The sequence below is a fragment of the Puccinia triticina genome, chromosome 11A, assembly GCF_026914185.1.
Source record: "Puccinia triticina chromosome 11A, complete sequence".
Classification (NCBI taxonomy): Eukaryota; Fungi; Basidiomycota; class Pucciniomycetes; order Pucciniales; family Pucciniaceae; genus Puccinia; species Puccinia triticina.
This window is the reverse complement of record NC_070568.1, coordinates 6,677,839-6,704,449: the sequence shown is the minus strand read 5'-3', so window position 1 is coordinate 6,704,449 and position 26,611 is coordinate 6,677,839. Positions and strand designations below refer to the sequence as shown.

At 45.5% G+C, this 26,611-nt stretch overlaps 2 protein-coding genes across 2 annotated transcripts; both read right to left on the bottom strand.

Annotated features, from left to right (window-relative positions):
- Positions 1-4,289: 4,289 nt before the first annotated feature.
- Positions 4,290-9,075, bottom strand: PtA15_11A686 (uncharacterized protein; the record flags this gene model as incomplete). Its single annotated transcript, XM_053161620.1, has 9 exons — positions 4,290-4,493; positions 4,581-4,659; positions 4,731-4,830; positions 4,909-5,098; positions 5,195-5,579; positions 5,648-5,716; positions 5,807-5,957; positions 6,036-6,234; positions 8,980-9,075. The coding sequence occupies 9 exons, from the start codon at positions 9,073-9,075 to the stop codon at positions 4,290-4,292; spliced, it is 1,473 nt and encodes a 490-aa protein (XP_053025549.1).
- An 8,451-nt stretch (positions 9,076-17,526) lies between these two features.
- PtA15_11A685 (uncharacterized protein) lies at positions 17,527-20,616 on the bottom strand (the record flags this gene model as incomplete). Its single annotated transcript, XM_053161619.1, has 10 exons — positions 17,527-17,673; positions 17,762-17,824; positions 17,907-17,979; positions 18,041-18,341; positions 18,423-18,570; positions 18,637-18,717; positions 18,792-18,838; positions 18,901-19,161; positions 19,240-20,298; positions 20,385-20,616. The coding sequence occupies 10 exons, from the start codon at positions 20,614-20,616 to the stop codon at positions 17,527-17,529; spliced, it is 2,412 nt and encodes an 803-aa protein (XP_053025548.1).
- Between the last annotated feature and the right edge of the window lie 5,995 nt (positions 20,617-26,611).

The following is a 26,611-nucleotide window of genomic DNA, read 5'->3' as shown; positions in this document are numbered from 1 at the left end:
GGCCGCACTACTAGGAACCGCGGGGGCCTTGTACGGCTTCGGGTCCTCGTGTCTCTTGCGTCCTGCTGGGTCGGCCTCGTAGGCTCTAGAGAAAGATTGCGACGATACCGCGGGCGGATACCACTGTTCCAACGAACCACACCCCACCTTGAAACCGGATGAGGGTTCGACTGAAACCTGATTCGCTGCAGTCCTTGGAGGATCGAAAGAAGCCACCACGTGCCTGATAGGGCGGCTCGAGTCCCATGGAATTAAAGCACCGTTCGGAAGGAAAAAGTTGGTTCCCTTCTGCTCGACTAGATTAGCTTCTTTATCCTTCATAAGCTCGAAGCAGCGAGCCGTACCGTGCCCTTCTCGGTGGCAATAAAAGCAAACCATCGGGGGTCTCGTCCCTTGTGATTGCTGAGGACGAACAGATGCGAACTTCTGTTCTAACTTCTGCTCGAAGGACTCGAACATTTTTGTCAAGTCTTCCATAGAGGGAACCGGCTTGTCCTTCTGAGGGACGTCCTTAGCGCGCCGCTCGGAGCCCATCTTCTTCATCACTTCGTTGGACTCCTTAATCGATGACGATGCTACTGGCTTACTGCTTTTCGAATCCTCAAAAATCAAAGCGGTCTGTCTTTTCATGACTCCATTGATAGTCGTCTTGAGCACGTCGAATTTAGGCAACTTGAAGCGCTTATCCGCCGTCATGATCATCGTGTCGTCCTTAAACAGTTGGTCCCTGATTCGCTCCTGTACGCCGGCCGAAAAGGACTGATAGAAATCGTTACGGATCTCCTCGACAGACTCGATATGTCCTTTCGCGACGAGGTAAGATTGTACAGGCTCCCATTCCTTGCGAAGTGTCTGATAATCGGAGACTGACGACACTCCTCCTCGGGCTACCCACTCATCTTTGAGCGCTTTGATGTCGCTAGTCGTGAATTTGGCTGAATCAATGTCCTCCCAATACGACAGCATAGAAGCCTTCAACTTGGGCCAATCTGGGGGTTCGTAACCTTCCAGAGTCTCCAGAACGTCCAATAGGCTATCGTCGACAAAGAAAAAGAGCTGTTTGGCCATGTCTCTTCCTGAGGCCTTGTCCAAACGAGCCGCCACCTGATACTGGCTCAGAAACCTCTCGACATTTGTTCCATCGAACTTCAGGCTCTTGCCATGCGGTGGCTTGATCTTGACGGATTCGACGACGTTGGGTTCGGCCATGATGCTTCGGTGGATCTTCAGATTTTATCCCTCCTATGCCCCGCGGCAGACGCCTAAAAGTCTAAACAAAGATTCTTCCCGGTCTTGATCCTGAAACGAGGATCCTGAAACGTCTTCAGATGAGGCAAGAATCGACAAAAGAGAACCAAAAGAAAAGAAAAGAAGCAAGAATCCAGCCTCAGACCACCAGTCCGTCTCGAAATCCTGAGTCGAGACTGTAAATCTTGAGGTCGCTGGTTCGATCCCGGCTCGGGGGACCAAATATGGACTCCTGTCGGGTCTGAGCCGTGGCAGTTGGTTGAGGGGATGGTGCTTGAGTGCTGCCCTCGTCGGTGGTCCTGCGAAAGGTATCGGGAAAGAATCGAACAAGGTGATAGCGGTTGGGGGGGGGGATTTGTTTGAGAGGGAACGAGGGGATGGAATACCCTCGGCGGTTTGGTTGGATGGAAAAACTCAGAAAAGAAACTCAGAGGGAAGCCGGCGCGGTCGTCGGAAACTCGGATAGTGCTCAAAAGAAATAAACTCAGGAAGCTCGGGTACTCAAAACTCAAAAGAAAAAAGGATACGGAGATGGATCGACACGATCCGGGATCAATAAACTCTCAAAACTGTGATGATATTTTTCTGGGGGGGAGAGAGTACCATGCGGATCCGTCCTCCAAGTTCGGCTGAACTTGGATTCAGAGCCGCGACATGCCGCGCGACGAGCCCTCGTGCCCGCCGCGCCCATACAACTAAGATGAGCAGAGGAAAAGGAAAAGAACAACCAAAAAGACGAAACAGAAACAAAAGTAGAAGAAATAAGCAAAACCAAAACCAACCCACCACCAACTCAACCATCCAACGCGCGCAAGGAAGAAACATAAAAAAAACAAGAAAAACATATGTAAAGAAATAATAAAAGAAAGAGGAATAAAAGACAAAACAACCAACACAAAGAAAAGGAAAGAAAAGGAAAAGAAATGAAGGAAATGAGAGAGAGAGAGAAATGAGAACAGGAGCCTGGAAAGATCTCGAGGATGTTGCTCGCGCCGCCTGCCGGTATTGAAGGTCTTGATGATCTTGAGACCTTGATCCTGAGTACGCGCCTGAACTCCACAACGGGACTTGACAGGACTAGAAGTTACATTCCAAGCTACATATACACCTCACCTCCTATTACAACCTCACGTTTACATACACAACCTAGCTGCTGGACAGCTACACATACTCATCTACACTGCATAGTATGTACATGCATTCTAAATTAGTGGATCTTCACAACTGACAGCTGCAGGTGACATCATAGAAGTACCACATTAAATCCCTCATGTTCTGACCAATCATAGTCACTCATTCAGTTTCCCTGCAGCTAAAATCCCTCATACATGGCCTCCTTGTAGCTAAATTCCCTCACATTTGTCTATATAAGGAGCTCTCTTCCCCCCCTCAGTGGTCTTTTCCTTAGTTCATTACTCACCAATCACAGTCACCCCAACATTTACAGTTACAGCCTTATATATACTTAACAACCTACATACATAACAACCCTTACATTAACAATAAACAACAAATTATTCAGTGTCATCAACAAGCTCATCTTGAACCAACCAACCCTATCACTTCATTAAAACTTGCCAAGCTTACCTTGGTGGGTCTTGTTATCTGATAGTATAGAAGGGCAGAGTTTGCACCTCCATCATCCCCTTCTCCATTCAGCAAAAGGTTCTCAGGAACACTTTTGAGTCGTACAGCGGATGACGTCGGGAGTACACTTGCAGAACGGTATTAGAAAGCCTGCATGGCGTTCTGGGTTGGAATTCATTGGATCAGATGAGGTGAGATGGAAAGATAGCCAGCATAGGTACGTACTGCAGATATCAATCAAGTCCACCGGGCGCGGAGATACATCTTCCAAAGGGCAAGTGCAGTCGTATGGAACATGATTGATTGGAAAATCAAGTGTTGTCCAGTTGCGCGTATGATGTTGACACCACATATATGTGGAAGCTGCTTGGTTTTCCAAGCAAGCCCACTCTCTAGTCCGCCGCTCCCGTGCTTCAGCGTACGAAAGGAGCCGATGGTATCTTGCATGAGCCATGGCTGGCTGGTAATCTTCTCGGGGGTCGTCCAGGTTATGATTCTGTTCCTGATCCATGCTATAACGGGTATGTTCAGCAAGGCTATGGCGGCTCGGGCCTGTGGGCATATTGATGATTTGCCTTGGCCGACTTGTCCTGGAGGGTGGTAGCATTCCGTAATCTCGTCCTGTCCGAACAGCAGTGGCAATCTCCACGCGTTCATTGATGACTGTCTGCCTGCGAATAGATGTCCGGGCTCGAGTGTTTCGTGTGGTAACGTGATAGGTTGCATCAGTACTCCAGATATTTCGTTTTGGAGGCATCGTATATGTTGAATCAACTGTCTTGAAGGCCTGTGAAGAGGTGTTGCAATGATACTATGTGCCAGCAGGTTTTGACCCACATCCGGCTGAGCTGCCAGGTGTGCTCTGTCGCAGGCCGCTCCCTTAATCTGGAGCACGCTTGGTTAAACTGGGTAACTTGCAGCGTTGGAGGTTAATGTTATTGGTCGCAACCTTGTCCTGGATGCGGCTGCAGCAGGCCCGCTGCGTGCACAGCTGCCGGGTTTGAGTCGAACTAGGACAACATGTAAATTGGGTGGGGGTGTAACGGAAGCGCGTGGAATTGGAGGGAATCGAAATTTGACTACTAGATCAGGTATATGCACGAGTCTACGCAGCTATCTAGTAGTCAGTATCCAGGGTTTTGGGGAGCTCCATTTAGTTAGTGGCAAAAACTGTGTTAACTCGAAAATGCCTTTACATGTATTAGAAGCCACAGTCATCATCAAAAACAATAAAAAAAAGGGATATAACACATTCCTAGAGGTAACAACTACGCAAAGGAGTGCTTTGGAACATGGATTTTTAAAAGAGTATGGAGTGCTCATTATGTAGTGTTCTTGATCTCATGTTGATGACTAGCTCATTAAAATCTGCAAGAGGGTCACAAAAATAAAATTATATCCCGCCCGTAAAATAAAACATGGTTACTCTAGAGCCTAAAGGAGGAACTAATAAGTTACAAACTAGTGGTAAATTTCTCTGGAGTATATGATCCATTTGTTGGGCCAACTACGGCATCTTTTGGAAAAATGTGAAATTCAGATTGCATTTCCCCGGGAGGTCCGGGGAAGACGTGGCTGTGATGGATCTCCTCTAGTTGCGAAGAATGGTTTTTTGAAGCTTGAGCTGAAGATTGGACTTGATCGGCGTAGAGCCTCCACTTTTTGGGCGTATTAATCCCAACACGTTGTCAGCCTTGGGCAGAGGAGAGCAGGGTCGCATATAGATCACGCAGAATGTAACTCACGCATTGCCATGCAATCGGAATCCCCGAAAATGTACTTCCCGCAGTGGCTAGACACGATACAATTCCTCGCCAGTGGGGCCTAGAAAGATGTGGTAATTTCCTTCTCAGTGATCAATTAGATATTGACAATGCTTCTGTGAATCTGCGTACACTGCCAAGGTATCGACCGTCCTGATAATGGCAATAAGATGCACGCTAATGTTGATAAGCATCGCGAGAAACGTGCCCAGTGCCCTCATGTTCAGATGAACTAGTAGCCGCCAGGAAAGAGAGTCGAAGTTGTCAGTGAGTCTTCCTCGCTGGACGAGTTGGTTCCAGGAGTGCTCACAAAATTGCCGATCTGTTTTTATAGCATCGAAATACCCCATACTCGTCGCTGCACTGTGACAATGCGGATCATTGTCACTGTGAGTGTTTTCGTGCTTCAGCGAATCTCCAGGGCGGACCGATCTCCTCGATGAGCTTCGCCTTTGGTGTTGGTAATTTTGAAGGAGCACGTAGAATAGGGTGACGAAAATCTGGACTCATTTCGACACGCCACAGATGATTAGTTACATGTTTCTCTACACGTGAGGAGGGCCCAGAGTTCTGGTCGCATCATCAAATTTACTCACCGGGCAGCTTATGGATGAGAAGCTCAAGAACACAAATTCACCAAACCGAAAACGTTCGAAAGAAGTTTCCATGAGATCCGATGTCTCGATGGCCAACCTCTTCAAATCCAAATTGATTACATTGAGCTGGCTATAAAGTCCCACAGAAGATTGAGGGTTGACTGCAATTTGCTTCCAAATTAAGGACCCTCGATCCAATCCAGCAAACAACTGGACCATGCCGGCTTGAACATTATTGGTGACCAAGATCACCCGTGTTACAACAACAATGGTCATAGCGGCCGCAGCGATTGGTAAGCAAATGAAAATGGTGTTGATCAGTCGCGGCGAGATATGCGTGATTAAACCTTTGGATTTGGCTCCTGGGGTTTTTTGGCCATAGCAGCTTCGGTATGTTGGAAAAATTAGCTGGACTGGTGCAGGCCTTGGTTCGGGTGGCGTATCTGGACTCACACTGTGACCAAAAAACAATGCGACAAACTCCAGTAGGCGAGAATTTCAGCCAAATTCATCAAACCGAAACTGTTCACAGCCAAGATGCGTATTACATTTAGCTGAGACAATCTCACGGCGATAAACCAACAAAAACACATAGGGGCGAACAGGACTTACGCAGGCATGACTTGAGGACGCAAGGAATGTTCATTTGGTGTCGTGACGCCGATGTCGAACCAGATAAAAGCGGGGGTGCTGGCAGAGCTCAACAGCTGGGCGATTGTCAACAGGACCCTAGCATTGGCGAAATACAGAGGATCTTTGTGAACTTGAGTTGTAAAGGCAAAACAATCAGACAGGCTGCAGACCACCATTAATAGAGCAGTACAGCGGTTTCATGGCCAACCTTCTCCTCCGGATTGGTCTTGAATGTACACCTTCCTGAAGACCCATTGAGATCGGTCGGCTCCAGTACGACGAGCGTAAGGTAATATCAAGATGATCAAGCAAAGTCCGGCAATAAGCACATGAAGGCAGAAGAAGATTATCATGAAGGCCACGGCGATTCGTGATAGCGGCACTGAAGTCCAGGTCGAGATAAATTCCTTGATGTAAGCATAAGGGTCAACACCGACTGGAACAATACTCAAAAGGCCCTCATAACTGAGCCCGGCTTGCTTGCTTCCCATACTACTTTCCCTTGCGGATACCTTGAGTGTTATCGTAGCCGGCAGGATAAAATGATCATTTTCCGAGTATTCCGCATTGAACCGGGGTTCAGCAAGTGACAAGGACCCCCAGGCCGGTGATGAGAATCGATCGACTCTAGCCACGGAGTCTCACACAATTGTACATGACTGGCGCAAATTCCAGCATTTTATTGCCGGATGCAGGCTGATGCAAGTGCATTCATGAATGTATGCCGATATCAAGCTGTGTGGCAGTGTGAACCGTCTCTGGTCTCGGACCTCGGTCATTTCAAAATTCAAATCTCGAGCCCAACCGAAGCAAAGTGGACAAACCTTAATAAAAAGCCGGCCTCGCATTTGCACACGCTGCCGTGTGCCCGCAGATAAGGCTCCAATCCGGACCACGGAGATCCTGCGCAGTCCGGCCAATCCGCGCACCGGATCTGGGCTCTCTTCACAGAACTGATGTAAGCCGGAATCCGCCCTCATATTCGAGGCCACCAGAGACCGGGAGTTTCTCTGGATAATTGTGCGGCAGAAATCCTCCTAAAGATCGGGATTCCTCCGGGTAGATCCCGGAAAACTCCCTGGACTTGCAAGGGTGCTCAAAATTGATTTTCAAACCATTTTCTACATAAAATCATAAGGCCTACATGCAGCAATGGGCCACTGCACTACACTAACGTTATTGGACAATAACTGTTAGTGTAGCCATTTTATTGACTCCCAAATTCATGTTATTTGTTACCTCAGATACAAGTATCCATACTAACAATAACAGGAAATAACAGCAATAACAACAATAACAGGTGTTTTATTGCTACTAACAGGATACAATAACAGTTATTGCTGTTATCCATCACTATTTCCTGGGCAAGTTCCTGTATTGTTAGCAACACAAAAAACAAGATAACAGAAAATGTTGTTATTGTTAGCTGGTTTTGGCTAAAATACACTACACTAACAAATAACATTAGTGTATTGGCCCACCGTTGCTACATGTCCAAAATGATGTTGTAGTGGGATTTGAGTTGAGAGTTCTCTTCATTTCAAACACCCTCAAAACTTTGGTAAATCTTATTATTTGATGCATAATGATGTTCAAAAATCAATTTTGAACACCCTACCCAGATCAGTGTACCACATGCACAACAAGAAAAACTCTAGAAACTGCCAGCAGTTGACATGTGGCATACTCCCCTTTCATGCAAAGTCACTGTGCAATGTGTACAGTGACTGTGTGTTCAACCTTGGTTTAAATAACCTTTGAGAAAGGCTTGAGTATCACCTCAAGCTTCCTTTGAGCTGTTATATCTCAACTGCTAGCAGTTTCTAGAGTTTTCTTGTAGTGTCAGAATCCTGGAAAGCACCCATATAGGAGGGAGTTGAAGACTTTATGTGAAACGGGCAAGGATCACATAATCATATTCTTGAAAGAGGTATAAATTGCAAGTTGTTTTCCAAAAGGTGCTCTAGGAATAGAACATTTGGATATTCAAAACAATTCAAAACTGACAAATTTACATCTGACAAATAGTTCTAATATAAATGCTTTGAGCACCAACTTGCAAAAGTGCATGCAAGTCTCACCTGCCTAACTTTAAAGCCCCCCAAATTTGGAATGAAGGTTTACAACTTGCTTGTGAAAATTAGTTGAGTTTGAGTTTTCACCAGCAAATTTGATGGGGTTTAAAGCCTTTTTCTAAACCAAGACATTGAGGCAATGCAAAGTTCTCATCCCATTGGAGACCAAATTCTCTATTTGTATAATTCCTGTTCTAAATCTGGGGGTTTTTAACCCAGTTTTGAAAGATAGAAATCATGTGAATTTAGCTTTTAGACTGTGTTCTAAATTGAAGGGAAGTTGTCCATCAAGTATCCCCAGAAAATTTTGATACCATAATTTCAAGGAAGTCACTATGGAAACCTGCAATTAGTAATAGAGAGAATAATAAATAAAAAAACAACAATTATATCAAAAAAACCCAAAAGCTGCGACTGGATTAGGAATTGAAATTCAAAAATAAGTTTGGTAAACTAAAGTCCAAGTAGAATTTGTGCTGTGATTTTTTGTCAGGAGGATCCCTCATTTACTGTAAGGGAAGGTTGTAAGTGATAATAGACTGAATGTGTTCTGATCATCCATGTCCAATTGAAAATAGGAAAAAATCAATCAGTCAGTCAAATGATTAATTCGCGTAGTAGGAGTTTAAGTAATTTCAAGATAGAGAACATATAGGTGGATACCTTTTTTGTTATTTGTGAAAATTACTACACAAGGAGTCAAAGTTCTGATTAGGTGTGGTTTCGCCGCCTGGAATGGACATAATGATAGCCAAGATTGACTCTCAAAGGGGTGAATTCGACGTAGAGTAGCGGAAAGCCAAAAGCTGAAAGCTTCCCTGAAAATCTGGGTTTGAAGTTCCGTAGATTTTCCGGTCAAGTCTTCTTGAATATACTGTTGAATGTTTAGCGTTAGTAATGTCGTACGTTGGACCAGTATCGAGGTCCATAGTGCGTCTTGAAGAGAAAGAAAAATACACCTACAGATCGGACTTTTGTTGGAGGGCGGTCAACAAGAAATTGTCCTAGTGGATCTGTCGCGGCCTGGTAAGTGTTTAAATTTGCATTTATGTTTGAGCTTGCAAGGATATGTCGAACCTCCCCAGGGCCTGTAGAAGACAGCCGGATCGTACTCTGGCGAGGTGAGACAAAAAAAAGATCCACGACTTGTTCAAGGTTGAAGTCGAGGTCCATTTCGGCCCGGTGAACTAGAGGGCCTATTGGCGCCAAAGATACAATCTGATCGAGAAGTGACTCCATATCCCCGCCATCCCCGGGGCTATTTAGAATACTCTGAAAGAATGCTCCAGGTGACGAGATATTATTAGGAATGTCAATCGAAGTAATGTTGGCTATTCGATCAAAATTGACTATTTTCCACTTGTTTCCTGCTGCAGCGTTCGTCGTAATCATGGACAGGATTTTTCTTGAGAGCTTTTGCAAATAGTATAACCAGTTGTTGCGTATTGCGGCCTTCACTTTGTCCCTCTTTCCGCCACTGGGCTTGGCAAAATATCGATGGGGTGTCGATCCTCGGGGCTTCACTCCATCAGGCTTTGTAAACAATTGAGGTTTAGGACTACCAATGCCAAGACGAAACAAATGTTATTAAAGTGGGCAAACAATAGTAGGGAAGGATGTGGTGTTTTCCAGTCATGCACTGCGTACGTTTTATGGGGCGTTGAGTATTTCTTTCCGGGATTCGAGCTGAATTGATCCATAGCTTGGACACGTTTTTTGGGGGGCGAGTTATTTGACTTGTTGATCAAGTTCTAGATGGGAAAATGATAGCTCCCATGTAAGCCTTTAATTGCTATCTGTGAAGGGGAAAAAATACATTTATTGGTCTAAATGCTCACCTGATGTTGTCCTGATAGAATAGGGGAGGGCTGGTCATTTGCAATATTTGACCTACTCGACGAGACCTATACTGGAGTTAGTTTACGCACATCATCTTTTCCATCACTGAGCAAAAAAGGGAAGGAGCCACGCTTCTTGGTCAGCTACTCACATCTACTGGTATTTCTGTTAAGGTGTTAAAATCCGATATATTTGGTGTAGGCGCACTTGACAGAGGTAAGGAAGGGCCAAATAACGCTGTTGAAACGATGATCAAAAGCTTGATTGAGGGAAACTGTGGCCTAGATTTAGCAGCCTTTTCTAACCTGACCATCGCGGCACAAAGCAAGAGCTGGAACAATTGATGTGGCATGAACTAGTCAAATCAATATCTGGCGTTCCCCAGACTATTATTGAAGGTTTTGATAAGTCGGCAGGGATTTTTGCGAGATTGTGTGGCTCATGACGGGAGTTTCCGCTGTGAAGGTCTCGCAGATAAGAATGAGACCTTGCCTTTCACGGCCTTGACCTGCTGAGGGAGACTTTGAGCCGAGAAGTTCGAAGATAGAAATAAGTTGTGGGATAAGTGCCGATTCTTTGACCTGACCAGAAACTTGAGGGTGGTGGGCTCCACATGGAACATGAATGTGCCTTCAGTCCCGACCGGGGACCGATACCCGACCCCACAAGCTGCAGCGGAGCTATACATTTTGCGCGGCATGCCTCAGATGAAACAGTGCCAAGTTTTACCGCCACCAAAGAAGCAATCTCTTAAACGTGTCTCAACAACTAGGGGGTGGAAGAACACATCGATACTGGAGTGTGAGGGCAATTGTGAGGGTCCCTCTACTACTTCTACTTCTTAAACGGTTAGGAATATTCTCAAGAGAGAATATCACCAATGTTCAGATGTAGTAAAGGTAGTTTATCTTTGAACGAAGAATGGATGACTTCCCGTCATCATTTAGAGAGCTCCAGATGCCTCTCTAAATCCTAAATTAAGACACCCATCAAAAACTCAACCAGTGCACATGAAAGTAATGAACTGTAGGGCTAGGAAAACATTTCCCTTTTTGTCAAAAATTAAGGATTTGGGTGTGTAAATTGAGATCTGGGAGGCTCCCAGACTCGACGGGAAGTCCTCCAATAAACTCTTGAAAGGGATTGTAAATAAGAGTTAGCTTTATAAAGACTTCGGATAGATGATGATAATGAACAAAGATATTGGGATGAGAGAAAAGAAAAGAGCGAGAAAGAGAACTAGACAATGGAGAACATAACCAAGTGATCAGACAACAACAACAAAACAAACAAAAAATAATAAAACCCAAGATGTTAATTAAATCCAAGTCACCAAGTGTTGTGTGTAATTATCCCCTTGATGACCGGGTCGGTCATTGAGTGGTGTATTCCAATGGATGCTTGACTGGTCATCGGAAGGGGTGCACCGCCGGTGTGTGGAGTTTATCAACTGGATTGTCTAAATTTATGGTCCATGTTTGATGACCAGAATTGGTTTACCATTTCTGGTGATTTCTGGCGGTGATTTAATTGCCTAAAAGAGGACCAGCAAGAAATTTTTTAAGGCACCGTTTGGCACCAATAAGCGATATATTTCACAAATATTTCATGATTATATTGGTAAAATGCCAATGGCGTTTGGCAAACCAATATATTCAAAATATGAAATAATTTGTAATTACAGTTCCTACATGCCAATATATTGGCAGCTAAATCAGACCCACCCCTTGCAACTCCCAACCTCAATTATTGACCTCATCAAGTGGATACAACACTCCACTAGCTCGATGTATCCACTTGATGACCAACAGTTGGTCATTGAGTGGACTTCTATATCCACTCGATGGCCCGGTTGGTCATCAAGTGGATACAACACTCCACTTGCTTGATGACCCTTGATGACCAACCGGGTCATTGAATGGACTTATCCACTTGATAGCCCAGTTGGTCATCAAGTGGATAAATACTCCACTCGATGACCCGGTTGGTCATCAAGTGGAGTAGGTATCCACTCAGTGACCCGGTTGGTTGCCAAGTGGAACATACTCCACTCAATGACCAACCGGGCCATTGGGTGGACTACAATTCATCCACTCAATGGCCCAGTTGGCCATTGAGTGGGTGAGGTGGGCCATAGGCTATAGACACTTGATGACCGGGTGGGTGGTCATTGAGTGGAGGACGGGTTTGTCCATTTGCTTTCTTGGTTGATTGAGAGGTGGGTGGTTGGCTGTCTGGTTTTATTTTGATGTACTGACAAACGCCAGTGATATGTTGAATTACATTTTATTTTGGGTGAAATAATCAAAATGTCACGGATTATTTCACCAATTATATCAGCGCCAAACGGGGCCTAAGGCTCCACCAGAAAGTTTTTATCCAATTTTGAACCCCCCTAATAGTGGACAGAACATCCCATAGTTTATAACATAACCTAAAATATTAAGTAAGAATGTTAAGTACAAATCAAAAACTGGAGGACCATGGTGGTGGGCCCCTAACTTAGCTACAGTGCCCCACACCTCAGGCTTTTCTCAACTACCCCCACAGGGGCATTCAAAATTTTGGAAGTAAGAATTTTTTTGGGAAGGGGGCTTTTTTCTGATGTTTTTTCATGTTTCTAAGGGAACAATCATCCTACAGCTGTTGCAATGGTTGTAGAAAATCCTTGAAGCCTTTTTACACAGCCTGGGAAATGATGTTGAAGCTATGACTGATGGTCAAGGCTGAGACAAAGGGAGGAAGGGCCCGAGGAACAACAAGCTCAGAGAAGCTCTGAGTGAGACAACAAAAAGGGGCCAAGGGAGCCCTCTAGGAGGGCAAAAAGCTGCTAGCTTGCGTGGCGGAAAAGCGCACACACTACAAGAGGTTGTATCCTGTAGAGACCTCAGGGAAATGCGCGCAGAAGCAGATGGGTGTTATTTCTGTCTAAGCCATTGATATATGAGCTATTACAAGTGGAGGGGCCAGAATGTGGGACAGAAGGTGAACTATGCATATGCGATCTGGAGGGAGTGAGGGAGTGACAGGGAGAGGACAAGTGTGACAGGGAAGGGAAAGCAGAAGAGGGAGAGACCGGTAACACTGGAATTTCAACAAATGAATATTTACTTGAATGTTTATTTATGTTACACTTTGTGAGGCTTCCTGGCTTCCTGGCTTGGGCAGAAGAGAATTTGGAAACAACAAATTGCAATGGCACCTGCTGGCAAAGCTTCCAAAGAAAAAAAACTCCTCTTGACAAACAAACCAATCATTGTGTGGTGGCAAGTTACATAATCATGTGGTTGACTGCAGTTTATATGCATAATATAACACTTAAGTACATAAAGGGGGTTGAGAAATTGACTCCCATAAATTACAAAATCAACTCCCAAATGGAGTTTACGTTGCGTGGACCGCTTTGAGACGTCTCCCCTGGGTCCTCATGACCATATTTTGACCTGGGGGCGTTTTGGGAGTCGGAATTGTAATTCTGTGATCCCAAACGGGAGTTGGGATTTTAATTGTACAAAAAGTCTCACAAAATAAATAAAAAATCATATCTCCTCACTGAAGCACCCAAATGCACCCAGAAATTTACAGCCTTATAGATTCACTGTCTAGAAAATATGTTGAGATTTACAGCATTAGAAACCATCAGGAAGGCCTTGTGGAACAGGGAGGTTAATTTGGTGGATTTCCTACTAAGGCACTGCAAGAAAAACTCTAGAAACTGCTTGCAGTTGAGATGCAAGAGCTCAAGGCTGCCTCATGCAAGAATCAAGCACTGGTTGATTCCATGCACATTTTCTAATTTATGCAAGAGTGAGTCGAAGGTACAAAAAACTAAGTACAGTCAAACCTGTGAAACCGCATACTTGTATAAGGGCATAACCTCCCAAACGATTTGGCTCCACCAAAATTTAATTTTGGCCTGTAGCTAACCCGTGTAACCACATAACCTGCCAAACCACATAGCAAATTCTGTCCACCAAGGGGTATGTGGTTTCAAGGGTTTGACTGTACAGGAGTTGATACCTGTGCAAATTCCCCTTTCATGTGCACATACCCCTTTCATGTGCATATATCCCTTTTGTATGCATTCACCCCTTTCATAATGTGCACATAGCCCTTTCATGTGTGTATAGCCCTTTCATGTGCATGTATCCCTTTCACAATTTTTACATACCCCTTTCATCATGAGTTCATGACCCTTTCATGTTTACATGTCCCCTTTGAGTTTTTTAGATCCCTTTTAATACCCCTTTTATCATTCAGGTTTACATACCCCTTTGATGTTTACATATCCCTTTCATGTGCAAATACCCCTTCTGCACAAACCCCTTTCATGCATAAATACCCCTTTCATGCATACATACCCCTTTCATCATGTGTACATATCCCTTTTATGTGTTAATACACCTCCTCACATTCCCCTCTCATGCGTACATATCTCTTTCATCTGTACATATCCCTTTCATGTGTACATACCCTTTTTATGTTATTCTGGCTGGATTCAATGGTGCATGGAGTGTTTAATAAAAGAAAATGAAAGGGTGCTCAGGGGGATGCTCATTTGCCTCAGCCTACTGCATGAGCACTACAGCATGTTCAACATTGATATGCTGAACAAGGTACACAGTCACACTCAAGGTGCACCAGCACAGAATTTGGGTGCTTGACTCCAGCTTGAGCTGAAGCTTGATTGAAGCTTGCTGCATCTCAACTGCAAGCAGTTTCTAGAGTTTTTCTTGCAGTGAGGCAAACCCCAAAACCTCATCTATGGTGCTCCAAACGGTGCCAATTTTTTTCTGCCATAAAAATAAACTCTTTGAAACGTATGTTGAGCTTCACGGCATTATCACACCTTATGTAGCCAGGGGTTGATTTGGCGGATTTCCTACAAAGGCAATCGGCCAAATCCTTAGCTACGGTGCTCCAAACACCCCCAGATTTTTTCTGCCATAATTATACACTCCTTAAAACATATGTTGAGCTTCACTGACCTAACACACCTCACGGACACATTGTGTAGCCGGGGGCTGATTTGGCGGATTTCCTACTAAGGCAAACCCTATCTACAGTGCTCCAAACAGCCCCCATTTTTTTCTGCCATAAAAATACACTCTTTAAAACACATTTTGAGCTTCACAGCATTAGCACACCTCAGGGACACCTTGTGTAGCCGGGGGCTGATTTGGCGGATTTCCTACAAAGGCAATCCACCAAATCCTTAGCTATGGTGCTCCAAACACCCCCATATTTTTTCTGCCATATGAATACACTCTCTAGAAAATATTTGGAGCTCCAAAACCAGCCAGAATAGCATAACAGGGTTATTTACACATTAAAGGGATATCTACATACAAAAGGAATATGTATGCATGAAAGGTGAATGTGATAAGGTGTATTAACACATAAAAGACACAAATGATTAAAGGGTATATATGCATGAAAGGGGTATGTGCAGTAAGGGGTCTTTGCACATGAAAGGGATATGTAAACATCACCTGAATGATGAAAGGGGTATTGAAAGGGATGTAAAAAACTCAAAGGGGACATGTAAACATCAAAGATTCATGAATGCATGATGAAAAGGGTATGTACACATTGTGAAAGGGATACATGCACGTGAAAGGGATACACACACATGAAAGGGGTATGTGCACATAAAGGGGTATGTACACATTATGAAAGGGGTGAATCCATAAAAAAGGGACATGTGCACATGAAAGGGGTATGTGCACATGAAAGGGGAATTTGCACAGGTATCAACTCAGTATTTTGGAGCCTGTATGTACTCAGTTTTTTGTACCTAAGACTCACTGTTGCATAAATTATACAATGTGCATGGAATCAACCAGTACTTGATTCTTGCATGAGGCACAGCTTGCCTTGAGCTCTTGCATCTCAACTGCAAGCAGTCTCTAGAGTTTTTCTTGCAGTGTAAGGTACTGTACATACCGAGTAGTTTTAGCTTTTGGTGGTAGTAGTGAAAAATGTTCAAAGGTGAAAGATGACCAGAAACATTTATGGATGCTGGTGGCTGTTTCTGCCAATGAAAGGCTGAAAATGTGATCAGCAATGATTTTTTTATGGTCCAACCAGGAGCCATAAATCCAATTGTGAACCCCCCTAATACATGAAATCATAAAATCAAAAAAACTTTTAAGTGAAGATTTTTTATGTACCATTTTAGATTGTTTGCTTGGCTTTGAGTGTTTGGGTGGTACACATATTTTTTTGGGGCAGGCTAAATCCACACCAAAAAATTACTTCAGCCACTCCAAAAATGGAGTGAACAGTAGTCCACTCCAACTTTCATTGGAGTGAACCATAGTCTACTCCAAATTTTGTTGGAGTGAACAAAATTACACTCCAAAAAAGCCTGTTTTTTGGAGTGTACCCATGATGCACTCCAAAAATTTTGGAGTAAACCCAATTCCACTCCAAAAATATTTTTTCCAAAGTAAAATGATTTATTTTTTTGGAGTGCACAGACGTTTGCTCCAAATTTATTGGAGTGGTTTTACACAATATTCTAGTGAAAGAATTCAGGGTTCTCAAAGAGGAACAAAACCTTATGTCAGCATCATATGTGTATTTAAAATACATCAAAAATGATGTATGTACAATTCTTTCAGTTTCTACAATGACTAAAACCTTCACCAGAAATAAATTTGGGGAGATTCAATTAGGTTGATTCATGTAACCTGCATACTACTGCTATAAATTTTTCCTGGTACTCCATCCCAAGAACTTGGAATATACATTTTTCAAAGTTACAAGTTTTGATTATACAGATTCAAAATTGCATTTTTTTTTAAATTTGAGAAGCCTTAATCCACTCCAATAAATTTGGAGTAGACATCTGTGCACTCCAAAAAAAAAAGAAAAAAAAAAAAAATCTCCCTTGAAAAAATATTTTTGGAGTGGAATTGGGTTCACTCCAAAATTTTTGGAGTGCATCATGGGTACACTCCAAAAAACAGGCTTTTTTGGAGTGTAATTTTGTTCACTCCAACAAAATTTGGAGTAGACTATGGTTCACTCCAATGAAAGTTGGAGTGGACTACTGTTCACTCCATTTTTGGAGTGGATGAAGTAATTTTTTGGTGTGGATTTAGCCTGCCCCATTTTTTTTCAGACTGGAAGTTTATGATTTTATCGTGTTATGCTTTTATGCAAGTCAACTTTGAACACCCTAATTGATTACAACAGTGCAAAACAGTGCCTGATAACTTTTTGCATTTTAAACAGCTCATAAGTGGGGTCTCCTAGTTGATTATAACTTTTCACATCACTGAGGTCAGGTCAAGGGGGCTCTAGTTATCAATTGGGGTGGGGTAATGGAATGGAATGAGTTGGATGGTCTTTTACTTAGTCAAGGCAGTCAACATTATGACGAACAGAGGCGCTGGAAGAAGATAGGGAAAATGGTACAACGATGAAATCAAGATGGCAAAAATCTAGTCTAGACTCTACAGGACGGGCCGGTAGTCAATTTGTCCCCAGTAGAGTAGAATGTTTCTAGTAACGAGTTGAATTCACCAAGTTTTGGTGTTGTGATGATACCAAACGGCTTGTGAGAGCTCTCGTGGTTGCTCGACAGCACAGCGATTGTAATATGTATCATTTTGCGCTTCGCGCGGTTCACTCGGACGACCTCTATAGATATTTTTACACATACGAGCTTCCTAATTCTAATTAAAACTCTATGCTTTATAGGTATGATGGAACAAAGGACGCATCAATCAATGAGAAAAATTGAGCTTAAATGGTTCGTGTTTGCTTCTCGAGTTGCTATTTGATGAGCGTGTCGATTTCTTTGATTGCATCAGATAAACGATTGGGGCCGGTTTGGCCGCCTTCAACGGAAGACAGGAGAGCAGCAGCAACCTTGGTCTTATCTTCGTCCGTCAATAGCCCCGAGGCCCTCTGAGAAAAGATCTGTCGTGTTGATTGATCGGAAGTGAAAGTAAGGGGTCAAATGTAAATAAAAGGATCGCAATCAGAATGTCAAGTGCCGGGTACAAACCATATTGCCCAACCCAATCAGACTTCGATAGACTGCTTCTTCCTCTGATTCTGTACTCACAAACTGAAGGTCAAGAAGTAGAAGTAAGATCAGATTTCCTCAATAAAGTATTTTGATTCGATTTATCTACATTACCACAACTCACTTTTCTACTTAAAGCCAGCAGGTGGGCAACAGCACCAGCGCCAATAACACCATCAACACACAAAATCGACAGGCTGATAATATGATTTATCTCAGTAAAGTATCCCCTTCAACCATTCACAGGGGCAGACGTACTTCAAAAGCAAGGTGGCAAAGGCCACTTTTGCATTCTTGCTCGTCATGTTGAGCTTCGGTGAACTTTCAGCGCACAGGAGATCACATATCTGCTTGGCCAGATCTGGTTTATTCACCAACGACGCTGAGTGACTGGTTGTGATTGGGCAAGATGTCAAGCCATTGTTTAATGCGCGGACGGCTAAAGTGAAATTGAGTTCGGCTCCCGGTTGATCGCGGAGTCCCCGAAGTTTGGAAAGAAGGCAAGGAAGAAGCTGGGATGGTAGGACAGAAATCGACATCGCCCTGACGATATCGATGGCTAACGATGCATCAAATCAAAACGATCGAAATTGGCTTGAGCAAAACAAATTGGTTGGAAGTGTAGGATATCAGCACAAACCTGGGAATTGTTTCGCAGGAGGCCAATCCACCATCATCTTTTCCAAGACTTTGATTCCCGACTCAGGAGGCGCACCCGAGGCTTTGGAGAGGTATGAGGTCAAGCTATCCAGAGCCTCAAGATCGGCTGGAGTAAGTTCTTTCCCATCCTAAAAAGGTGGGTAAATTAGGGTCAGTAGGGGCAAGAATGATTCTGATCCGCACTCAAGACTCACTAGCTGCGAATTGAATTCTTTAATTTTTCCTGTTACCACTGAAAAGTTGGAATTGGTCGGGGGAAAGCTGAGAAATGATTTCTGGTGAATGGTATCATTACGAAATCAGCTTTCACAGTAGCCGATCAGTTGGTTGTGAAATATGTTGCACGTACATGGGGGAGTAAAGAAGCTGGTGACTTGATTTCATTCGGCTGAGCTCCTGTCAGATTAATGGTTAATAAGATAGCAAAACAACCTCAAGCGCAAGATCAATTCCCTTACCAGCAGATGTGGCTGCGGCACCATTGGGGCGATAACTGCCAGCACCGGTGAAGGGATCGGCTCCAACATTTGCCTGACTTTGATTTTCTGATTTAGTAGGGCGGTAGCTGGCTGCACCAGTGAAAGGATCCGCGCCCGCAGTTGGCCCCCCTAGGGCTACACCAGATGTGTTCTTATCGATAAAATCAACGACTTGGTCAACATAGGTGTCGGGTAGCTCGTGCTTTGCCAGCCATTTTTGAGCGACAGTATACGGATTATCTGTGAGGACCATGTAGCAGTCAGATTCAACAGCTTGCAGTCTTTGAGAATCAGGATCAACCAAGAAATCAAGCTTACCGGATGCGTTGTAAGGGAGTTTGAGAGGGGGCGCGCCGTCCTTGATATCGACATCAAAGACGTAATCATATTCCTTTCCTTCAAAGAGTTGTTTTCTTGCTGAGCCGATACCATCGACAACCGTGCCGACCATTGTCCAATCACCCTTCATTCCATCCCATTGATAGGCCTCCACGGCGCCGTTGGTTTCGTTCTTTGCCATTGCCACTTCGCCTTCTTTCTTTCCCTGACGAGATAGCAGAACTGCTACACTCGGTAGGTCTGACTTTTTGACGTCACCAACAGTGGCGCTCGGAACTGAACTAGCTTTGACGGATTCTTCAAATAGCGAAAGCTCGGAGGATGAAGCTAGGCGTTCGTCGGCACGGGTAAAAACCCTGATCAGGTTGTCCGAAGAGCCGCAAACAATATCTCCGTTTTCTGGACAGGCCGAGACTGTCCAAACGCTGATGGCCGGGACGGTCACGGTTTGGGTGAGTTGACCTGAGCTTGGATCCCATATCCTTACCGTTCGGTCTTCGCCTGATGATATGATTTCTCCAGAGGGCATCGAACTCAATGAGTAGATAAATGAGTCGTGTCCGTCCATCACCCGGACTGCTTGGCCGTCCAGATTCCACACGCGAATCGTGGCATCATTTCCAGCGGATGCAAACAGCTGAGGGCTTTGGGGTAGTTTGGCCAGTGCGCGAACGGCTTGAGTGTGGCCTTTGAATGTGAGCGTCTGTTTGCCTTTTTTCCATAACATTACTAAGTTATCCGCCCCAGCAGTGAGGACGCCGTCATCCGAATCGCTCAAACCGAGAACAGCCCAGACGGCTGCAGAGTGTCCCTGTAGGTTATAAACCGCGACGTTATTACGCCAGATGATCGCTGAGCAGTCCCAGCTTCCGCTACATATCGTAGGTTCATCCCCCGGGCCAGCTTTGTATACGTCCAGACAGCATACGTTCGAGGTGTGTCCAGCGAGAATAAATTCGGGTCCGTAAGTTTGATCAGATGTGGGCTGAAGTGGCCAGAGTTGAACCAAGGCATCTTGCCCAGCACTAATGATATACTCTATGAAACCAGAGAGACAACAAATAATCAGTCAGACAGCGTTACTAGATCTGAAGAGCTGGTAATGAAAGGGAAATGTGTGGAACCTTTGTCCTTGATAGTGATTGCTGCGATTGCATTCAAAAATCCAGGGTTAGAGTTCTGGTATACCATCTGCTCGGTCCATTGACCATCTGTTCTCTTCCAAACTCGGGCCGTCGTGTCTCGCGCACAGGAGAAAATCGAATCTTTCTGGACGAACTTGACCGATTTGACATCTTGAGAATGTCCGGTGAGAGTTGCCGAGAGCTTGAAAGGTTTGTTGGACATCGTCATCATTTATCGGATCGATCCTCAGCGGCCGGAGGCTGCACGCCTACGGCGTGAGTGATCAGGTCCGATTACGTAATCACCAAAAACGCCATCCCTCAACTTCAAGCGGCACTCTGCGGCACTCTCAAGTTCAACTCCTCTACTTCAGGTACAGCCCTTCCAAAAAAGGATGGCGCTCGAGAGGAATTACCGCCCTTCGCTTGTGCAAATCCTTGCACTTCGTGATCCAGGTGAGTTTGCAGTGGAGCTTAAGCTTAACCATGTAGCCACATGTTACGTCCGACCGGACCAATTCGCCCACCCAACAGCGGCTGGATCCCGCTCCCCCACTCCCCCCATCAATTCCACCGCCATCCAGAATAGCTGAATACCTTCTCCGCGCCCTGGAACTCGGCGAAAGGCCACCAATGACTGCAAGACGACGAATCGGACCGTGAATCCATTCCGAATGCCTGCAGCACCACGAACCACCTCCGGAGTCCAACTGCTTTTCACAATTGGTGTTGGCGTCGCCGTCATGTACGTGTAATGCTGCTTTGAAGCTAGTTGAGCATTTCTTTGCAAACCGATCAGCCTCTTTTTGCATGGAACTGACATTCAGAAAATTCCAGGCTCCCCATTGAATCGTCGCAGTGATCCAGAAAAGTGTAGCTTAGACATTGCAGGCGCGTTTCCTTCGGTCAGCCACCCACTTTTGAACATAACCCCATCAAAACATCAAATTGAATTAAAGATATTCATAAATTGGTACGGATACATCCAGATTATGAAATATTTAAGTAGCTATTATGGTTGTTCATCTGGTATAACCAACGAGACTATTTCTTGATGTTTTAATACTTTTTTGGGTGGATTCAAAATGAAAAATTGAATAAGCTTAGCCACTGTATGCATTTGTATGTAGTTGGGTAAATTTCTGGCAATTCAAAGCGTTGAGCCAGAGAGTTGGTTAATTGTTATGTATTTGTGCGGTTGAGAATGCGCACAATTTTTTTAGATTGTTGAACCACGCCAATCCACCTCCAAAAAAGCTACCCAAAAAGAAACACTTGGTAGAAGAATCAAACTGCTTATGAAAGTCCCAAAAATATAATTGGGTACTCATTCAAAACACAAAGTAATTTATATACTCCGATCTTCTGTCAAACCACGAGAGAGACTTCACAAAATGTGTCAACTGTGACAAAGGCAGAGAGAGCTGTCCCCTGTATGATGAATTCCACATGTTTTCTGCATGGATTGATGTGAAGTTCTCAATGTACTCTTTCTTGAGAACTCCACTTTGGTTGAACATAAATTAATACCACTTTTTGGTCATTAGATCCATGGAATCTTGGTTGGCTCAGGAAGATGCTTGAATGTAAAACTAGCACTAGATCTAGATCTCCATTCCACTAAATGCAAAGAACAAGAACGCAAAAGAATGAGAAATACCCGAGTGACAGCGGTGAGCTAAGAGGACGATGTTGGGAGGCCGAGACGAGGGACAAAGAGGAGGAAAACGACTTATGCACCTGAGAAATACCCGAGTGACAGCGGTGAGCTAAGAGGACGATGTTGGGAGGCCGAGACGAGGGACAAAGAGGAGGAAAACGACTTATGCACCTATTGAGGTGCGTGAGGAAGTTGAGGACAAAGAGATGAGTCATTGAATTGCATGGTGAGCAAGAAAAAGGAAAGACCAGAGAATCTGAGAAATAGACAGAAACAACAAGATACCTGAGAAATACCCAAGTGACAGCGGTGAGCTAAGAGGACGATGTTGGGAGGCCGAGACGAGGGACAAAGAGGAGGAAAACGACTTATGCACCTATTGAGGTGCGTGAGGAAGTTGAGGACAAAGAGATGAGTGAGGAAAAGAAAAGAAGCGGAGCGGTACAACAACTAGCTGACTAAATACAAGTGAACCCTAATCAGATGATGAGTAAGGTTGTACACGGGTCCGCGCACTCAATGACTTTGCCGCAGTCGTCTACACTCTGGTCTGTAACGCCACAGCCCCCCCTGCTCACTAGGCAGACGAAGCTTCATTGGACTTGATGTTCCCCAGCGTGATCTGAGAAATTGCTGCTCGAGTTTTCTTCGGATTGAGTGTCTTCGTGAGAAAATCGGCGAAATTGAAGTTTGTTTGAACGTAAAGCACAACGAAGTTCTTGGCCTTCTCAATGTGATAGCGAAGCCAGTGATGCCTCACATTTATGTGCCGGGTCCTGTGTTGGTAGATGGAGTCCTTTAACAACGCCAGGGCCCCCTGATTGTCGCAGAAAAGCCGCACTTTGGACGGCTTGACTTTTATCAAGGGGTAGACTTGATCCAGCAATTGCTCCGCCCATCGGAGATCTTGACCAGTTGAGGAGCAGGCGCGGTACTCGGCCTCAGTCGTCGAGAGAGAAGGGGCATCGTCGTCCTGCTTCTGGCAACGCCAGCCGAATACACCGTTGTGTTGAAGTAAGCTTCCAGCGAAAGAGGCCGAATCCTTTCCGGAGGCATAGCTGGCATCGGCGTAACCAATCAGCTGATGAACGGGCCCACCCACATTGCCTAGAGTGAGACCGTAATCCTTGGAATGTTGAATATATCTCATGGTACAAACGAGTTGCTCTTGATGAGTTTCCTTTGGATTATTGAGAAACTGCGACAGATAGCTGACGGCGAAGGCCAAATCCGGACGGGTACACTGCACCAGGTATTGCAATAACCCAACACCCCGCCGATAATTAAACTTTTGATCTACCGGCTCATCTTTCACCGGGCAGGTGAGGGCGTTACCCGGGAGGGGGACGGAGGCAGGCTTACAGTCGAGCATCCCAAACTCTTCCAGTATCTCTCGGGCGTAGCGGTCTTGGCTAAGAGTGATCGTCTTGTTGGTCCGGTCACGAACCACCCGCATCCCTAGAACATACTTGCAGTCGCCCAAATCCTCCATTTCAAAACGCTGCTTGATTTTATCCTTGAGGAAGGACACGTTCGGTCCCATGATGACGAGATCATCGACGTGTACAAACACGAAGCAGGGGTTGGAGGCATCCTTATGGCAGAAAAGGCAGGGATCCACGGCCGCCGGGAAGAAATTAACTGACTCGAAGAAGTCCTTCAGCGCTTTATACCAGCAGCGTGGACTTTGCTTGAGACCGTATAGAGACTTTTGAAGCTTGAGACCATGTCCCGGCGGAAGCTCGACTCCCAATCCCTCCGGCACCTTGATGAAAATCTCCTCTTCCGGGACCCCGTTGAGGAAAGCGCATTTAACGTCCATCTGCTGGATGTCCCAATTCTGGGCAGCAGCGATACCGAGCATGATCCAAAGGGTGGCAGTTCGACCAGTCGGCGCGAATGTCCGGTTGTAGTTTACTCCCTCAACCTGACGAAAACCGCGCACACAAAGTCTCGCTTTGTATTTGAGAAGCTGACCATCCGCGTCGAACTTCCTTTTAAACACCCAGGTGGTGTCCAGTTCTCTAGCCCCAGGATTCTTCGGGGCCACCACCCAGACCTCGTGGCGCTTAATATTGTTTAGCTCCACCTCTACGGCCATTAACCATTCATTCTCGTCGATTCTGCCGAGAATGTCGCCATAGGTTTTCGGATAGGAGTGAGAAGACGGCTCGCCGACTATGACCAGGGCCCGATGTCTCCGGGGGACTATGACCAGGGCCCGATGTCTCCGGGGGCCCTCAACAATGTTCCGTTCATCGATGTCGGAAGAGATGTCCTTCGGAGCCACATCGTAGTGAGGCACATAAGCATAGCCTTTTACGTTTGGCACCGATCCCGGAGCTGGAGGATTGAACTGGTCAGCCGGGACGGCCGGCTGAGAGTCTTGAGGGGGGGACGGAGGAGGAGGAGCCGGGGCCGGATGGGGTACCGGAGTGGAGCGGCCAGATGACTGGGGGTCGGACTCAGAACCAACGAGCCCATCTCCAGGATCAACGGTTGATCCCACCCGAATATCCTCGATGGGATCCTCGAACTCGAAAAGGGAGCCAGCGTCTACGGGATCCACGGAAGGGTCCAGGAAGGGGAACGACTTTGGAAAGAACCTCACATGATGCGATGTGACCAGCTTGTCGGTCTCCGGCACCCACACCTTGTACAAGTGGTGATGCCCGTCGTAGCCTATAAAGATGGCTTCGACTCCGGAGGCAGAGAATTTAGAGTTGCGCCACTTCCGCTCCTCAAAGAGAACGGCTCTACAACCGAACGGAATAAGAGAAGTTAGGTCGGGTTTCCTGCCGTGCCACCTCTCGTAAGGCGACTCAAAATCGATGGAGCTATCAGGTGATCTATTTTCCAAGAATACTGACAGGGTGACAGCCTCTCCCCACCAGGCCAGAGGCAGACCGCAGGTCATGATGAGAGCCCAGGTCTTTTCGACAGTCGTCCGATTCCCTCTTTCAGCCAGAGGATTCTGTTGAGGGGTGTACGGGGCAGATGTGAGATGTTGGATACCACGTTCGGCGAACAGATGGCTGAACTTGTGGTTACAGAATTCACCCCCGTTGTCGGAAACTACTGATTTTAATTTGTGACCGATATAAGTTTCGGCCTGATTGAGGAACAGCTGAAAGAAGTGAAAGGTGTCCGACTTACACTTCATCGGGTAGATAAATCAATACTTGGTGTAACCATCGATAATCTTGAGGAAATAGTGATTTCCTCCCCAAGAAGTGGGCGTAATAGGGCCGCATAAGTCCATGTGAACACAGTCCAGAGGCTTGGAGAAGACCGGAAAGGAGCCGGAGAAGGGTTGTCGGTGCATCTTGGCACGGTCGCACACTTCACACTCCAGAGACTTGAGGTTGAGATCGGGGTAAGCCTTGTTCAGATAGGGAAGGCTTGGATGTCCGAGCGCCCGATGAAGATCGAGGGGTGACGGATTGGAGACGGATAAGGCTTTGAGGGGATTCATGTCAACGAGTAAGACATTTTCATCGGTGGTGCCGACAAACACTACATCGGAACCACGCCTGCATTCAAACCGAGTTCCACCCAAGACCGGCACCAATGAGTAGCCGAGTCGGATGTAATGGGTGAGAGAGATAAGCGAATTGGAGAGTTTAGGTGCAAAATAAGCAAGGGAGAGTTCGAGAGGACCGATGGCGGTTTGGATGATCGCCGGACCAAAGCCAAGGATGGGTATTGCAGCCCCATTAGCCCCGAAAACAGAGGCAGAGGTGCTCGAAAGATTGGTGAAATAAGATCTGTCCTTGAGGTAGTGACCGGACGCTCCGCTGTCCAGAACAATGACATCCTGGAAAGATGACTTGGCCCCGAGATTTGCCTTGGGCTGGGACTTCATCATCCTGTCGATAGCTGCTTGATGGTAGGCTATGGCCTTGTCCTTGTGTATATGAAAACACTCAGACTCAGGGTGATTTGATTCCGGGTTGTGTTTACCACCGGTACACTGAATCTTCTTCCCTTTCTTCTTAGAGGGGTCGACGTTGTTCTGGAAATGGGAGACGGCCAAAGCGGAAGAGGCGGACAACTTTCCTTGTTGAGCTTCGTTGTGTCGACGAACTTCCATCTCGAGAGCGCTGAGAAAGGTTTTCATCTCAATAGGTTCATCGTCCTTGAACTGCTTGAACTCCTTAAACTGAAGGGTTCGGAACGTGCTGAGATAGTCGGGCAACTTCCTCAAGGCAAAGACGACGGCCATGGCAGTCAGTCCTTCTTTGCCGAATTTCTTGGCGCCTACTTCGCAGAGATTCCTGTAGGCGTGACGAATTTCTGAGATCGATTTGTCCATATCGTTCTCGTCAAAGTGAATGTCGAAGTATTTGTCCATGGCGCTAGCGGCGTTTTCCATGGTCTTAGCCATAAAGTGGCTTTCAATCGCATCCCATAACTTCTTGGCGTCATAATCGGTAAGACTAGGTACGAACCGTTCAAGATTTGCGGTAGTAAGATGCATCCGGATAAAGTTGGTAGTCATCTTATTATGCTGCTGATAGTCTGATTTCTTCTTCATTTCATCGGTCTGGTCGATGAGGATGTAGTC